This window comes from Phytophthora parasitica, assembly GCF_000247585.1.
Source record: "Phytophthora parasitica INRA-310 unplaced genomic scaffold supercont2.23, whole genome shotgun sequence".
NCBI lineage: Eukaryota > Oomycota > Peronosporomycetes > Peronosporales > Peronosporaceae > Phytophthora > Phytophthora nicotianae.
The window spans coordinates 95,096-109,018 of record NW_008649009.1 but is presented as its reverse complement, the minus strand read 5'-3'; the positions used below and the strand labels follow the sequence as shown (position 1 = coordinate 109,018).

At 51.0% G+C, this 13,923-nt stretch overlaps 7 protein-coding genes across 7 annotated transcripts; 3 read left to right on the top strand and 4 right to left on the bottom strand.

Moving 5' to 3' along the window:
• Positions 1-94: 94 nt before the first annotated feature.
• On the top strand, positions 95-2,616 carry PPTG_10755 (CAMK protein kinase). The gene has a single exon (XM_008906168.1). It carries the CDS (start codon positions 379-381, stop codon positions 2,548-2,550), a length of 2,172 nt encoding a protein of 723 aa, XP_008904416.1. The 5' UTR covers positions 95-378; the 3' UTR covers positions 2,551-2,616.
• On the bottom strand, positions 2,560-6,449 carry PPTG_10754 (hypothetical protein). The gene has a single exon (XM_008906167.1). The coding sequence runs from the start codon at positions 6,193-6,195 to the stop codon at positions 2,677-2,679; it is 3,519 nt and encodes a 1,172-aa protein (XP_008904415.1). The 5' UTR covers positions 6,196-6,449; the 3' UTR covers positions 2,560-2,676.
• A 32-nt stretch (positions 6,450-6,481) lies between these two features.
• PPTG_10753 (hypothetical protein) lies at positions 6,482-7,466 on the top strand. Its single transcript, XM_008906166.1, has one exon. The coding sequence runs from the start codon at positions 6,583-6,585 to the stop codon at positions 7,309-7,311; it is 729 nt and encodes a 242-aa protein (XP_008904414.1). The 5' UTR covers positions 6,482-6,582; the 3' UTR covers positions 7,312-7,466.
• Positions 7,343-8,758, bottom strand: PPTG_10752 (hypothetical protein). Its single transcript, XM_008906165.1, has one exon. It carries the CDS (start codon positions 8,711-8,713, stop codon positions 7,493-7,495), a length of 1,221 nt encoding a protein of 406 aa, XP_008904413.1. The 5' UTR covers positions 8,714-8,758; the 3' UTR covers positions 7,343-7,492.
• Positions 8,759-8,898: 140 nt separating this feature from the next.
• PPTG_10751 (hypothetical protein) lies at positions 8,899-9,851 on the top strand. Its single transcript, XM_008906164.1, has one exon. The coding sequence runs from the start codon at positions 8,969-8,971 to the stop codon at positions 9,458-9,460; it is 492 nt and encodes a 163-aa protein (XP_008904412.1). The 5' UTR covers positions 8,899-8,968; the 3' UTR covers positions 9,461-9,851.
• PPTG_10750 (hypothetical protein) lies at positions 9,723-11,563 on the bottom strand (the record flags this gene model as incomplete). The annotated part of the gene is made up of 4 exons (XM_008906163.1): positions 9,723-9,852; positions 9,969-10,204; positions 10,271-10,880; positions 10,920-11,563. The coding sequence occupies 4 exons, from the start codon at positions 11,561-11,563 to the stop codon at positions 9,723-9,725; spliced, it is 1,620 nt and encodes a 539-aa protein (XP_008904411.1).
• Positions 11,564-12,193: 630 nt separating this feature from the next.
• Positions 12,194-13,412, bottom strand: PPTG_22769 (hypothetical protein). The gene has a single exon (XM_008906162.1). It carries the CDS (start codon positions 12,965-12,967, stop codon positions 12,203-12,205), a length of 765 nt encoding a protein of 254 aa, XP_008904410.1. The 5' UTR covers positions 12,968-13,412; the 3' UTR covers positions 12,194-12,202.
• Between the last annotated feature and the right edge of the window lie 511 nt (positions 13,413-13,923).

The following is a 13,923-nucleotide window of genomic DNA, read 5'->3' as shown; positions in this document are numbered from 1 at the left end:
CCTTTTGCCACTGCTTCGCCGATGCAGTTCATGCAGCGTAGTCTACATACATTGGATAGCAGCTACAGTAGCTCGAATATCCGTCGGCCGTCTAAGTCGTGGCATCCTCCCTCCAACCCGTGCTTTTATTTATGTGTAGCCGATGCAGTAGGAAGAAACGCCAAATATCCGACATGAAGATCACGCCCATGCCCATCCGGCATCAACAGCCAGATATCTGTCGCGCATTGCGACTGAATGACGGTTTGTGCAAAAAAGGTGGATAAACAGAGGTTCACCATGAACTTCACCTGGTCATTCTACAATTCCCCGCTTACGAGCCACTCAAGCAAACAGCAACACCCTCATCAATTGATACCAACAACCACCGGATAGTCGATGTTCTCAACGCGGCTTCAGCCACAAGACTCAATGGAAAAAGAGCTGAGCAATTCCAGCGGTCTCACATTGGGGGAGTCTCCGCTACACGCTTCCAGTCCTCGATGCAGCCTCTTTCGACGCAGCAAACACTCGTCCGACAGCGTTTCAAGACGCTCAGTAACACCCGTCGACAGGAGACCCGCTCGCCACTTAACTGACAAAAGTTCATCTTCCAGCAGTGGCTCACGGCGTCTGTCACTGCCCCACACCATCACAGAGAGACACGGAGGCCAGGAACTCTGGGTCAAAGCACCTGTGGTCTCCGGGTCGCTCGAAAAGCGCGGCTTCCGCTGGCGTAAGAAGTGGAAATTACGCTATGTAGAGCTGGATGGACGACAGCTCGCCTACTATGAGGACTCAGGGGCTTTCAGCGCCACAACGGCTACTGCTAGTGGCACCAGGAGGAACAGCAAGCCCAAGAGAAAGGTGATGCTCACAGCCGACGCAGAATTAGAGGATGTAGACGAAACTACACTGAGTATTAAGCCAGCGCTGGAAGAGAAACCCTGGATGCTCAGAGCTAGAGACGCTGCCACTAAGCGGCGCTGGCTCGTGGCTTTGTCAGACTGTATTGACATTCTAGTATGGCTACGACACTATAAACTTGGAGCAGTGCTGGGCGTTGGAGGCAACGGCGTCGTACAGAAACTGGAGGACGAACGCGATGGTACAGTGTACGCAGTCAAAGTGCTGGATGTAGCCAAGTTCCGAAATCGCGAGCAAGTGGTAGCAGAAGTTGAGATCCTACGCAACATCACGAACAACATCAAGCACCCGAATCTCATCAAGATCCACAAGGTTTATGAAGAACATCAGAAGGTTTATATCATTCAAGAAATGTGTACGGGCGGCGAACTGTACGACCGGATCGTACAGCGTGGTAAGTACTCAGAAACCGACGCTGCCGACATCATGCGGCAACTGGTATCAGCTTTACAAGCTCTGCACGCACACAACATTCTTCATCTGGACATTAAACCAGAGAACATTTTGTTCTCGTCTGAAGATCCAGACTCCAAGATCTTACTCACTGACTTTGGACTAGCGCGGATGATCAACGGCAAGCAGAACCCGCTGGATCAAGGCAAAACCATGGCTGGAACAATCGGATACATGGCTCCTGAGGTCATCTCGTCTCACGTGTACAGTGAGGCTGCTGACGTGTTTAGTGCCGGCGTTATTCTCTTCATCTTACTGGTGGGGTATCCGCCGTTCTTCGGCGACTCTGAGGTGGAGGTACTACTCAAAATCGCCCGAGGAGATTTCACGTTTGACCCGCGAGATTGGGCTCACGTATCTGGGTCGGCGAAGGAGCTAGTGGCGCGCATGCTTGAAGTGCGTGTACAGGATCGGATCACAATAGACGAAGTGTTAACGCACCCGTGGATCACACGAGACGTTGGCAACCGGGATGACAGCGCGGAAGACAGAGATCTCAGTGCCAGTATGATGTCGAAGCTGCAACGGTTCAATATCGACCGCAAGTCTCAGAATATGGGCTCCTTTATGGCTTCACTGCTTCTCGACGACAACGAGGCCGATTTCCAAGCGCTTGTGGACGAAAAGACCGTCGAGATGATGATCAGACAGCTGTGTGTCGAAGGCCACAGCCGTATTCCGCTGGATGGAGCACACGTGATAGCTAAGGGACTTGGTCTGTCGCCCTACATCGACGAGAAATCCTTCGTGCAGTTCCTGGATCAAGACCGCGATGGCTTCATCAGTGCTAGCGACTTCTGTGCGGGTGTTCGTGCTCTACGGAACCACCACCAGTCCTTCGCAGCGATGGTTTTTTCGGCAATGCAGAAAATGCATGAAGAGAAGAGTGACCCATATGAAATTACTGAGAAGGCTGTACTTACGCGTGAACATTTTTCAGTGGCATTCACATTACTGGAATGCCCGGAGCCACTCGTTGAGGTATTTTTCAAGTACATCGACGACGAGGAAGAGAAGCAGCAAGACAAGTGGTCGGTGAACGAAGCCGAATTCGCGATACTGTTTACACAGTTCTCTTTTCTCGGTATGTTGTTCCTGCGCACGGCAAAAGACAACGTGATGTCTATGGTGAAGTCTCATAGCGTTGACGGCATGCCACGCATCTCCGAGAGCTCATTCTCCTCTGCTTAGGTATTAGTAACAAAACTTTATAGACTTAACGTATTCACTCAAAACTTGGCGTACGAAGCGCCAACTTTTATTTACTCGTGTGCCAGCTTATACCTCTCTCGCAAGACACAAGAGTACAAAAATGACTTAAGTAGCAATGCTGAGCTTGGAAGGCGTCGATGCGGGAGTCTCTGGTGGCGTCGTCTGCTTGATGTCGGCGTCAGGTTCGGCGTCCAATACCCGAGACATCCATGCTTTAATACGCGGCAACGCGTACTTATAACCAACCTCGATGATCTCGTCCTTCTTGTTGAACTCCAGAGTACCGTAGTCCTTAACTGGAGGACGCAGATACAGATCAATACATTCTTCCTTGATGCGGTCTTTGTGCTGCTCCGACGACACGTATGCCAGCGCTGCCGATACATCACCCATAGATGGAACAACCACAGTCTTGGCAAACGGATTGAGCTTGTTCCACAGCAGCCACCAGCCCGACAGTGCGCTACCGTAGTCGTAGAAGTCGGTATTAGACTCGCTGGCCACATCCACGGCGAAAATGTACTTGATGCCGCCTTCTTCCTTCATAACATCAGCAGGGAGGTTGTTCATGTATCCACCATCCAACAGCAATGAACCGTCCTCAGAGATCGGAGGGAAATACCCTTGCAGACTCATCGATGCTCGCACATATTTCCACGCCGGTCCGCTGCGGTGGACGCTCATACGTGACTTGGCGATATCCGTGGACACACAGAAGTAGTTGAGCATCAAATCCTCGATAGATAAGTCGTAGAAGAGCGCACGGATACTCTGGTTGAAGCGAGTGCCATTGAAGAAGGATAAAATGGGCAGTGTAAGATCCCGCAGCTTCTCGAAGATGCTGCTAAGACCTGCTGACAACTGCTGAACCTTCGACTCCACGAGATCTAAGTTGTTCGGATGCATCGCGTATATTCCACCGATGAATGCACCGATACTGGTACCACCGACGACATCGACATGGATACCGCACTCCTGAAGAGCACGTAGAACGCCAATATGTGCAAGACCTCTCGCTCCACCACCCCCAAGTACTAAACCGACAGCATTACCGGTGATTCGACGACTCAAACGCATGAAATCCGAGCGATGCTCTTCAAATGGAACTTGAACATTGTGGAATCCACTAATCCACTCGTATTTCTCCATAGGAAGGATGAAACGCGGCAATAAAGGACTGTCCATCTGGAGCCTCAGCCTTCTCTTCAATGCATAGGAACGCGATGATCCCTTCGCCTCCAGTTTCGCTGCAGCTTCGACAGCAGTCAACGTCCAGTCCTTTTCACGGATACGAACAACGCTGATCTCGGCGTCTCTCTTGTCCCACGCATCCTCCAAAATCGTCACCATATCGCTCACAAACGCCTGTTGTGGATGTGTGTCCGAGCAGAGCAGTAAGATGTTATCTGCTTGACGTAGACACAACTTCGTCCACGCTGTTAATTGCTGGTCAGCCTCGTAGATCACCAGCTCATTAGAGCTCTCAATGTCCCCCATCCAGGCTGTAAGGTTTGCTCTTGCCACGCGAGAATTGCTGATCCACTGATCGCCCAGGAATGCCCTGGCCTTCTGCGATGATACTGTTTCTACCTCAGCGAGCGTCTTCAACGACATCTCCAAGTGTGAGCAGAACGTCTGGATCTTCGTCATCTTTGTTAGGGATAGAACCGCAATAGTACCAAGTGGCAGATTGGCGCCTGCCTTCTGTCCATCCGTAGTAGTCGAATTCGAGCCAAGAGATAAGAGATAATTACTTCGAGACTTTGCACCAGTCACATCCGCCTTCAACGAGTCCACACGAGGAGTTGGCATTCGACGTGCCAAGTTCTTCGTAAAATGAATCAGCACGGACGGATATTTGCTCACCACATAGTCAAACACATTGCGCGACATCTGCGAGATCTGCGAGTCACGGATCGCAAACACCGACGAGTTACTCGGTCCTGCTGACAGCATATCCATCGCACCTAAAGTGGCTCCACGAACGAGTTCGTTGCTCGTTTCCACCTCCTTGCCACGATGCGAATGCACCTGAACCGCACGAAGTCGACCACTAATAACGGTGAACACGGAATCGCACAGATCTCCACGATCGAACAGACTTTCTCCACTATGGAGATGCAGCCAGTCGAACGATGTATCGGCCATACAAACCAGCTCCGAGTACTGTTCAAGCAGGTGACGAGTGCATTTCACAGCCACGGAGTTGATCTGCAATAAACTGCAGAAGAGAGCGTCAGGAATCCACAGCAGCGTCGTGTCTTCGAGGCAAATATTTCGCGTGGCGACGTAGTGTGACCCAACAAAGCACGTCGAGATACCCACTTCACAGCCTTTTGTAGCCGTATACAGCTCCGCATATTTCTGCGGGGTTAAAGCGACCTGGACACTAACAGATCCATCCAATATAATGTGTACACCCAGAGCGCTGGTATTATCTCCAGCCTCACGAATCGTCTGCTTCTTCGTGCGTTTAATAATCTTCGTACAGCTCGCAAGTGTTGAGCGCAACTCTGAGTCGAACAAGCCAATAGCGTCTGCTACACTGTCCACAAACTCCTTGACCAGAGGGTTCTCATTATCTGCGTCTTCTACACCCAAACGCAGCGGGTCTACGAGTGGACTAGCGCTGATGATCTTTGACGATAAGCCGAAGTGATCGATCAAGGACTTTGACGTGATCTTCTCCACTTGGATAAGAGCAGCCTGTGCGAGTCGATAAAAAGCTTCTGGGTATTTCTCCAGCACCTTTTTAATCGATAATGTAGGAATCTTAAACAGCCGCGTGCCGTCTTCTTCAGCTCGTGCAGACAAGCTGCCGCATACTTTCTTCACCTGAGCGCTGCACTCTCCGTTCTGTAACTCATTCACAAGCACCGTGAGCAATGGCAACGATGACGTGAGTGTATCACCGCATCCCAAGAGCTTAGCAAAGCGCTGATCTTCATTCTCGCCATGGATCGTCAGTGACGCTGACCCGTTGACGACCATGAGGATAGAGCCGTCGAGTTCGCCCTTGTCGAAGATAGTCTCGCCTTTGGAGAAGCGTAGGATACGCAGATCTCGTGCAAGAGGCTCCACAAATTCACCGCGTAGAAAAGAAAAGACCTTGGACAGTGTATCATAAATAAACTTGAGGTTCTCGGGCCCGCAGTTCTGCCGCAGCTCTTTGGGAAACGTGATATGGTCTTCTAGTTCCAACTGGCGGTTCTCCTGCATGCGCTCACGCTCGGCTTGCAGCAGGTCGGAGAAGGACTTGGAGTGTCTTGAGTTGTGGCGTAGTCGCTTGGTCGTAGGTGACGGCGGCTTCTCCACCTTGGGCTGCGTCTTACGCGGCCGCACCTGGCGGGATGCGACCCACATGAACAGCACGCCCAACAACAGCGCAACGGCCACCAGCGTGGCTACACCGCCCACTGCATACGGGTTCTGCTCTTCGACGTGGCCGCGCACGTCGGCAGCCAAACGAGACGTCTTGTGCGCTGCCTTGGCACCAACGCGCGTGAACACGGCGAGTCGCAGGCGTAGCCACGTCCACAGGTCGGACGTGGCGAGACCCGCTTGGTTCGCGAGCCACGTGAGCTCCAGTGTCATATTTGACAAGCTCAGATTGGCGGTATCCATCGACTGGGTGCGCCGTTTCTTCCACTCTTACTACTCACTGCCGCTTAGGTTTCAAACGGCCAATTCTAGACTGAAGCTAACACTTCAACGCCGCTAATAAGTCGTGTCTCAGCAAAAGTGTCGAGAGGAACACTGTCGGACACCTTCGTACAGCTTCGTGGTCTGTTGCAACTTGATAAGTGAGCCGTGCAGTTGGGTGGTAAAGCTGCTTCTAGAACCAAAGACTTTGGTTGACCTGGTCGGCGGACTGTATTACAGCAAAGCAAGTGCATTTGTCAATTTTCTTGCAAAAATCTACCCTCTATTAAACAACATTTCGATTAAGGACTTCCTTGTTTTAACAACCCATTGACTCATTTTTTTTCGGCACAGCCACTCAAAACATTCATGGAGGACAAGGCTGCACGGCTTGTGGCACGCTATGACCGCCTGATCGCGGCGCTGGGCGAGGACGCCTTCAAGGCTTCTAGCGGAGTGTGCGCACGAGTGGAGGACGCCTCTGCAGCTGTTACGGGGACTGAGAACGACGAACAGAGACAGATATTGCTTAGTGAAGCCACGGATAAATGCGTCCGTTGTGCGGAACTCATTGCCAAGAGTCTGGAGGCGACTGCAACGCTGTCTAAACTCCAAAAGACGCTGAAGAATGCGTACAGTCACAGCCAAAATGGTCACCACGGTGAGGATGAAGATATGGAGAGTGAGGAGGACGAACAGGATGAAGCTACCACATTGCTGCTGCAGGACCTCGTAGCGGCTGGGGACGAGGCGGAAGACGCCGCCAAGAAGTACGCGCGTATGGGTGTCGTACGGAAGACGGCACATGCTAGTCACGAGCTGCTTGCGTCGGCTGAGCACGATCTACAGGAACACTTGTCAAGCGAATCGGCTTCGGCAGGAGACGCCACCGTGCAGAACGAGTTCCGACAGCTGTACATGGAAGAGTTCACCACTGCGTTTGGTGACGAGCTAGACCAGTTCCGTCAGGAGGAGCGCTTCGAGAGTAAAGATGTGACCTATTTAATCTCCTGCATCCACGCAGGCGGCGACATCTTCACACCACTGCAAAAGAAACTCTTCGTCGAGTCCGTTGAAGCTAGCCGAGCAACAGAATAGAGCAATAGCAACTAGGACACGGAGCAGTAGAAGGCTATAGAGCGTAAAAATGCATGTATGCAGCTTGTATTCCTATAGATCTGTTTGTGTTCCCCATAACTACACGTAAACAGTGCTTGTACTATAGTAATTTCGTTTGTGAACAGGCAGCAGGGTCCAGCGTAATTGCAAACACGGCAGTCTAGACACCAAGGTTAATCTTGCGCTTGGTTGTCCTGGGTACCTTCCTGTTGCTTTTCCGCCCCGCTGCTACGTGTGACTTGACCGTTGGGTAGTAAGAGTCCATCGGGCGCTCACGCAGCTCACGCTTTTGTCTGCGAGTGCGTCCAGCGTTCGCTTGGCCGAAGAAGTCGGCAATCCACTCGATCATACCCTCACTGCCGCCCTTCAGAAGTTCAATACCCTTACTAAAGAGAGGATCCACCGTCATCGGCGGGCCATTTGCGGTATTATTTGGAGGTGACATCTTCACCGACACCTCATCGTCCTCTGATTCACTTTCCTCGTCAGTCGACGCCACACGCCGATAGAAGTAGCACTGATGTCCCTCACTCGAACCTGCCATCGACGTCGCCACTCGTCCGATATTCTCTACTGAAAACCCATACATGTCCACGACCTTCCGTGGTGCATGGAAACTGGCAAAGTATTTAGCTGAACTGCGGTTGAACATGTCGGCCATTTTGTCCATCACGTCGGGTGGGAAGCCCACATCAAAACTATACACATGCGAGAAGGGTTCGAACGAGTGAGCGTGGGTGATATCCCCCGCTGTAAATACCGTCGCAAGAGGCTTCTTGCGTTGCGAGTCCAGCGACAATACGCTGCGTAGATTATGCAACGACAGATGCCAGCGTAGCTCCTCGAGCTCGATGCCGTACGAAACCTGCACACCAGGGTCCACAGCTACGTGGAAGTTGGGCTTGCCCAGTCCCGAGCCGACATCAATGAATCGGCTGGTCTTGGAGAGTTCGCAGTTCTCCTTCATATAGTCAACTACCCTCTGGAACGACGCTTGGGTGATCTCTCCGTAGATGGCTCCACCGGCTGCGTTACCACCGAGACTTCCAGTCTGCTTACGGATGGTCTTGTACACCTCGGATACCTCATGCTCTGTGAACGTCCGCTCAACTTCTCGTTCACGTACGTCGGCCAATGGTGTCACTTTGCCGGGCGTGCCAATGGACAGCCGCGTCCTCTTCTTATTGGAGGCGGGTGTGGTAGCATTGCTGCTTGGCTGGGCGCTGGGACTCTTGCGCTTGCGGCCGACGGTGGCGCTGCCGGGAGTCTTGGGAGGTTTCTCAACCGCGGTTGCTGGTGACGCCATCGGTCGCTTCTTGAGGGCGTCACCGCGTGTGGGAGATAGGAAAGGGGCCGCGTGCTGCGGCGACATGACCGCCATCGAAGCTGTAATAAGACCCTCGAGCTCAATTGGACCAGTTCAAATTTCAAAGCTAATCTAGACCCGCGGGCCTTCTAAAATTGCATTTGAAACCCGTGGGCTGTGAACTAATGTTTCAAACACCAATTAGCATTCAAATACCGGTACTGAATTTATGTGGCGCACCCATCCATAATCATTCTTCAATCGGCATCATCGCAACTTCGACATCCGTTGCGGCCCTGCGAGTAGCACTTCACCCTTCTTCTCCAGGCAATGAGCCTCCCTACATCTCGTGCAATTATCCTCCACCCACTGGTTGCCCCTGTGGGTGGCGCTCTGTCGCCCGAAGCATGCGCCGTGGCCGAGTGGCTACGCTCGTTGAGCCCTTGTGACGTCCCCATAGCCGAGCCTAGACGCCCGTTGAGCCTCTTGGACTTCACATGCGACGAGAACGTCCACGTGGTGCTGAGCTTCCTAGATGGCCCGTCGCTCTGCTCAGCACGCAGTGTGTGCCGCTCTTGGCACCGCCTGAGCAACGATGACGCACTGTGGCTTAATCTGTGCCTCCAGGAGTTCCACGTGTCGCCCCAACAGCTTGCCACGCAGCCCGAGAGCTACCAGCAACTCTATCAGTTCGCGTGTCGCTCACTCAAGACGCTGCTTCGCGACTACTTACACGAACAGTGTCTCTCCAACCTACAAAAGTCGCTGCGGATCCCGCGAGCCGCCGCCATGACGCTCATCGCGTCGCGCTCGTCCATGTGACGTGACTTTCACGTCGACTGAGAGGCATTGCACATTGTCTCGAGCAAACATAATTACAACTACATGCAAAGAAGAGGGATACAATACAAGAAAACCAATGAGATGGGTCGACATGAATTGGCTCTTGACTTGTTTCGATGCATTTTCAAAGCTTGTCTATTCATCTTCATCAGATGAGCTGACAACGAAAGAGTCCAAAGCTCGCGTCAGTATTAGATGGCGAGCGACAGCACGGAACTCAGTCTCTTGGTCAGATGACAACTCAATGCGTGCTCGCCGGGTACTTGTCCTGGTCGAGTCGGAAGATTGAGCCGATGCCCGAAGAGGGAGTGATTGCTTGGCGACATTGTAATGTTGATCGTGCGTGGAAGGCTGTTGTGATGAAACGGAGCCTGTTCTGGTGTCAATTCCAATAGCACCTGTATTTATTGGAGCGGAAAAGCGCCGCCCCAGTTGCTGCTGCGTAACTAGTGCTTCCTTCAGCCGACTGTAAAGTCCAGCAACGTACTCGAGCATATCCTTCTCGGTCTGGAAATCGATAGCTTTTGGATGCTTGCTTTCTCTACATTGAACGTCGTCATCATCAATGGAACAAACAGCGTCCACTAGTGAGCAGAGTGCCGTGTACGATGCAAGATTCGTGGGTACTACATCTTCTGGTGTTGAGCACGATAACGACTGAGCCGATGCTCGAACACTTTCTAACTCGCGTTCTAAAGCTTCAATTCGCGCTTGGTATTCACTCTGCATATCAAGCAAACAGGAGCAGATAAGTAACCCTTGGATCACGATACCAAATGCACAACCTACATGCAGCGCTGCCTCCCGGTTCTCGTGCATTTTCTTCATTTCGTTAAGCACCTTGTCAAGCAAAGCTTTTTGACGTCTCACTCGATCATTCCTGTCCCCACCAAGTCTTGATCCTTCTTCAAGCTCCACTCGACGGCATTGCGATGCAAACTTTAAAGTCGATAGCGTCTCTGAAAGATTTTTCGCTTGATCGTCCACAGTCGCGATCAGCAGTAGACGTCCACGGCCACCGATAAGTCGCCCTTGCAGTAACTTTGTAAGCTGCGAATCTCGAAAACGGATATGTGGTTGCCCCTGCTCATTCCTGACCGGATGCGGCATTTTATCCTGAAAAGAACGATTTAACCGAGCCAAAACATTCGCAGAAGTCGATCCGGTAGCATCAGGTTTCGGTTGCGCTAGTGCAGCGATCACACCACCTAACGCACTCAGCGAACGATTAATGAATTTCGCCTCACGGATTCGTTGCTCCTGTCGAGCTCGAGTGGCCCGAAGAAAATGTAGCGCTCCATCCACACGCTCGGAACCAGCCAAGTCTACGAACGAGATTGTCGACGCTTGATTGGGATCACCTTCGTCAGCATTGCTGATTTCATCGTCTTCCTCTTCGCTGGAGGAATATCAGCTTCTGCTAGTATCTCGACGATACTTGATCGAAATTGTGAGCAGCGTATGGCTACGAGACGAGGTTTTGTTTTTCGTGGTCGCAGCCAAGACGCGGTTACGCATCGCAAGTTCGAGCAGTGCATGTGCGTCTTCTATTGACGAAATCTCGTACTCGTTTAGATCGGCGACGTAGAATGCTCCGTCACGTCCTTGACGTACAGGTAGGTCGCCGCTAGAAGTGCCAGATCGAGAGTGTGGCTTTCCCCGAGCCGTGCCAGGCAGAGCTAGAAGATCTTGGATTGTCTCGAGGTAAATCTGTACAAACGACAACGTCACTACCGTTTCCCGCCCATCTTCTTCGCTCTCCACGCTGTCTGCAAACTCTAGAATTTGAGATATCGCTCGTGGAATTAATCCCTGCTCTTTGTAGTCCGAGAAATCGCTCAGCATGCCCATAGTGTAAGTTTTACCAGTGCCAGTTTGACCGTAAGCAACAAGCGTCGCGTGTTGCATTTGTCCTCGCTGCTGTGACTGCAAAACGTGGTCGATTTGTGATCGTACGCACTTGTCGTACACTTCACGTTGTTTCGTCCATGGCGGGAAGATGAAGTCGAAGTCGAAGCTTCGTCGACCAGAGCTGTTCCCAGTGGTATGAGCTTGCACGTACAGGCGGCGTGGACGCTGCATACGCGGCGGTGGGATCTTTGTGTCGTAGGTTGCTGCGTAGTCATAGTCTCTGTTTGCAGGGTACTCGAATACACCCCGCTGAACTCTGTGATATCCCCTTTCGTTGCTGCTACTACTGACGTCGCTGCTATCGCTAGAATCTATGATACCAGAACGTCGTATTTCCTCGTCCTCATCTTGAACAGCAGCAAATCGACTTTTAGCTCGTCGACGTTTTCGAGGGCGACAGCGCACAGCTACAAGAACTGGCCAGGCATTGATGTCGTCTCCATTCGATTTAGTAATTGGTTGGGTATGGTTTTCATCTTGGCTTGTCTGTTCACAATTTGTTGCTTGAAGCATGGAGTTTTGCGTTTTCTTCTTTCTTTGCCGAGATTGTGGCTTCTCACGCGTTGCCGTTCCCGGCGAATAAACACTGGGTAAGGAAGATCCAGGTGATGACAACGGCGACAATGGCAGCAATCGCGCAGATAACTCATTCACTCTGGGCATGTTTGTGTCGCTTGGTGTCGAAACGAAGTTAAAAACTGCACATGTTCAGCTGCTGCTAACAAGGGTGCGTAGCGTTAGGCTGGGAGGACCTTTTGTTTTTCTGAAAAGGTTAAAAAGTACTAAGTAATAATATATTTTTTTCTTTTATTATGTACGGTAATGAATTCCATTATTCTCTTGCTTTCCAGAAACCGTTTCGTCGATGCTCATCAACCACTTGACTGTGTATATGTTGGGACGTAAGCTAAGTAGCTTGTTCCGATTATACGAAGACGTGAGAGGGAGACAACGAAGTCCGTCTGCAGTCTGGACGCGCGTGGTTCCGACGTAAAGATGTTCGAATGCCCAAACAGGTTTCGGCTGTGAATCCTCTAGTAATAACGCAACTCTTTTTAGAGTTGCACCTTGAGCTTTCCAAACCGTTTGAACGAAGGCGAGATCGACTGCGTGCATGATGTATTGATACTGCTTCTCGATCTTAGCGTTCAGTTGAGAGAATTTAACATAGCAAGTGTCGACCTTGGCTGGAAGAAGTCCTATCGGAATGATAACGCGTCGTTTGTGACGGATTCCACGAGAATTTACTTCGAATTCATGTTCCAAATTTGCCTCAGAAGGCCATTTTTCTCCACTTGTTTCAGCTCCGTTCGGTTGTACAAGTGTGACATTGATAAATTCAGGTGGATTGGGCAAATCTACCAACGTCCGGTGATGAACTAGTGCGTCTTGAATTGCATTGTGAGCAGCAGACGCTTGGTCAATTGTATCCCAACCCAGTGAATGCATGTAGCATAACGTTCCATTGGCAACCCCCCCCCATGCCAAATTTCCAGCGCCATTGTCTAATATTTGTGCTGGAGCTCCAACGACAAAATATCCGTACCGATAGGGGTGCAGATCTTCATCAGTCATACACTGCTCGTGTTGCGCTTCGCAACTTACATTGGCAGATAGGCCAGCCGCATCCAATACCAGGGCTACCAGTGGAAGTACCAGTTGTTAACTACGAAAACTTTACAATGGGGTCGACGATGCAGCGCGATCGTATCGACTCCGAAATGACACTCATCCATCACGCTTTGCGCATCTGAGCCAGGCGTCGTAAGCTGCGACGAACCAAGTTGGTGCAAGATTTTTCATGGTTCAATGAGGGCAAGCGAAAACAGCGCGTTCATTTGCGTTGAGATCTTAGGCGAGAAGCTCTCCGGTGGTCTTGACGACGATACTTGCGCAGTTTTTTGCTTTCTGAAGTCAGCGTGATGATCACAACAGCGGATTTCATACATGTATTTGTCGTGCACTGCTGCACTGCTTCACATGCCAAGTCAATGACGTTGCTTGGGGGACGTTTTGCGTGTAGTTGTATGAATGCTGTATTAATGGAATGTCGTTTGAATGTTTGTCGAATGTTACCTGTGTCTCAGGCGACATTTTGGGACGAATTAATGTCTGTAAGGCTGTCCATACAGCTATACAGCTGTCCTCCCAGGATAAACCAAGTAGAATTAGCAACGCGTTTATCGTCGTATCTCCGTCGGCAAAACACCAGATTCCCACCAAATTACTATCCCAAGTTGGACGACAACAATTTTTCTCAGTATATCACGATGTTGCCGTGGATCTTACCAAATTCGTGTGGCTTGCACGTTATTAACGGCATATTGATTGATTAATGTTAATCTCGACTTGTAATATAGCAAACGGAAATCTGCTGCACGATGTAGTTCGCAAAGCCTTACGGACTGTACCACGCTTAGTAGCTCTTCGTACAGTGCCGCCGGCTTTAATGGACTAACTTATCCTTACGTCCTCGTAAAGCCGTGTTGCCGACCACCGCGAAACAAATATTGTTGCCAGCGAGATGTTCG

Excerpts from the sequence above, each read along its gene's own strand:
- PPTG_10755 (XM_008906168.1), top strand. The coding sequence starts at position 379 with ATGTTCTCAACGCGGCTTCAGCCACAAGACTCAATGGAAAAAGAGCTG.
- PPTG_10754 (XM_008906167.1), bottom strand. The coding sequence starts at position 6,195 with ATGGATACCGCCAATCTGAGCTTGTCAAATATGACACTGGAGCTCACG.
- PPTG_10753 (XM_008906166.1), top strand. The coding sequence starts at position 6,583 with ATGGAGGACAAGGCTGCACGGCTTGTGGCACGCTATGACCGCCTGATC.
- PPTG_10752 (XM_008906165.1), bottom strand. The coding sequence starts at position 8,713 with ATGGCGGTCATGTCGCCGCAGCACGCGGCCCCTTTCCTATCTCCCACA.
- PPTG_10751 (XM_008906164.1), top strand. The coding sequence starts at position 8,969 with ATGAGCCTCCCTACATCTCGTGCAATTATCCTCCACCCACTGGTTGCC.
- PPTG_22769 (XM_008906162.1), bottom strand. The coding sequence starts at position 12,967 with ATGACTGATGAAGATCTGCACCCCTATCGGTACGGATATTTTGTCGTT.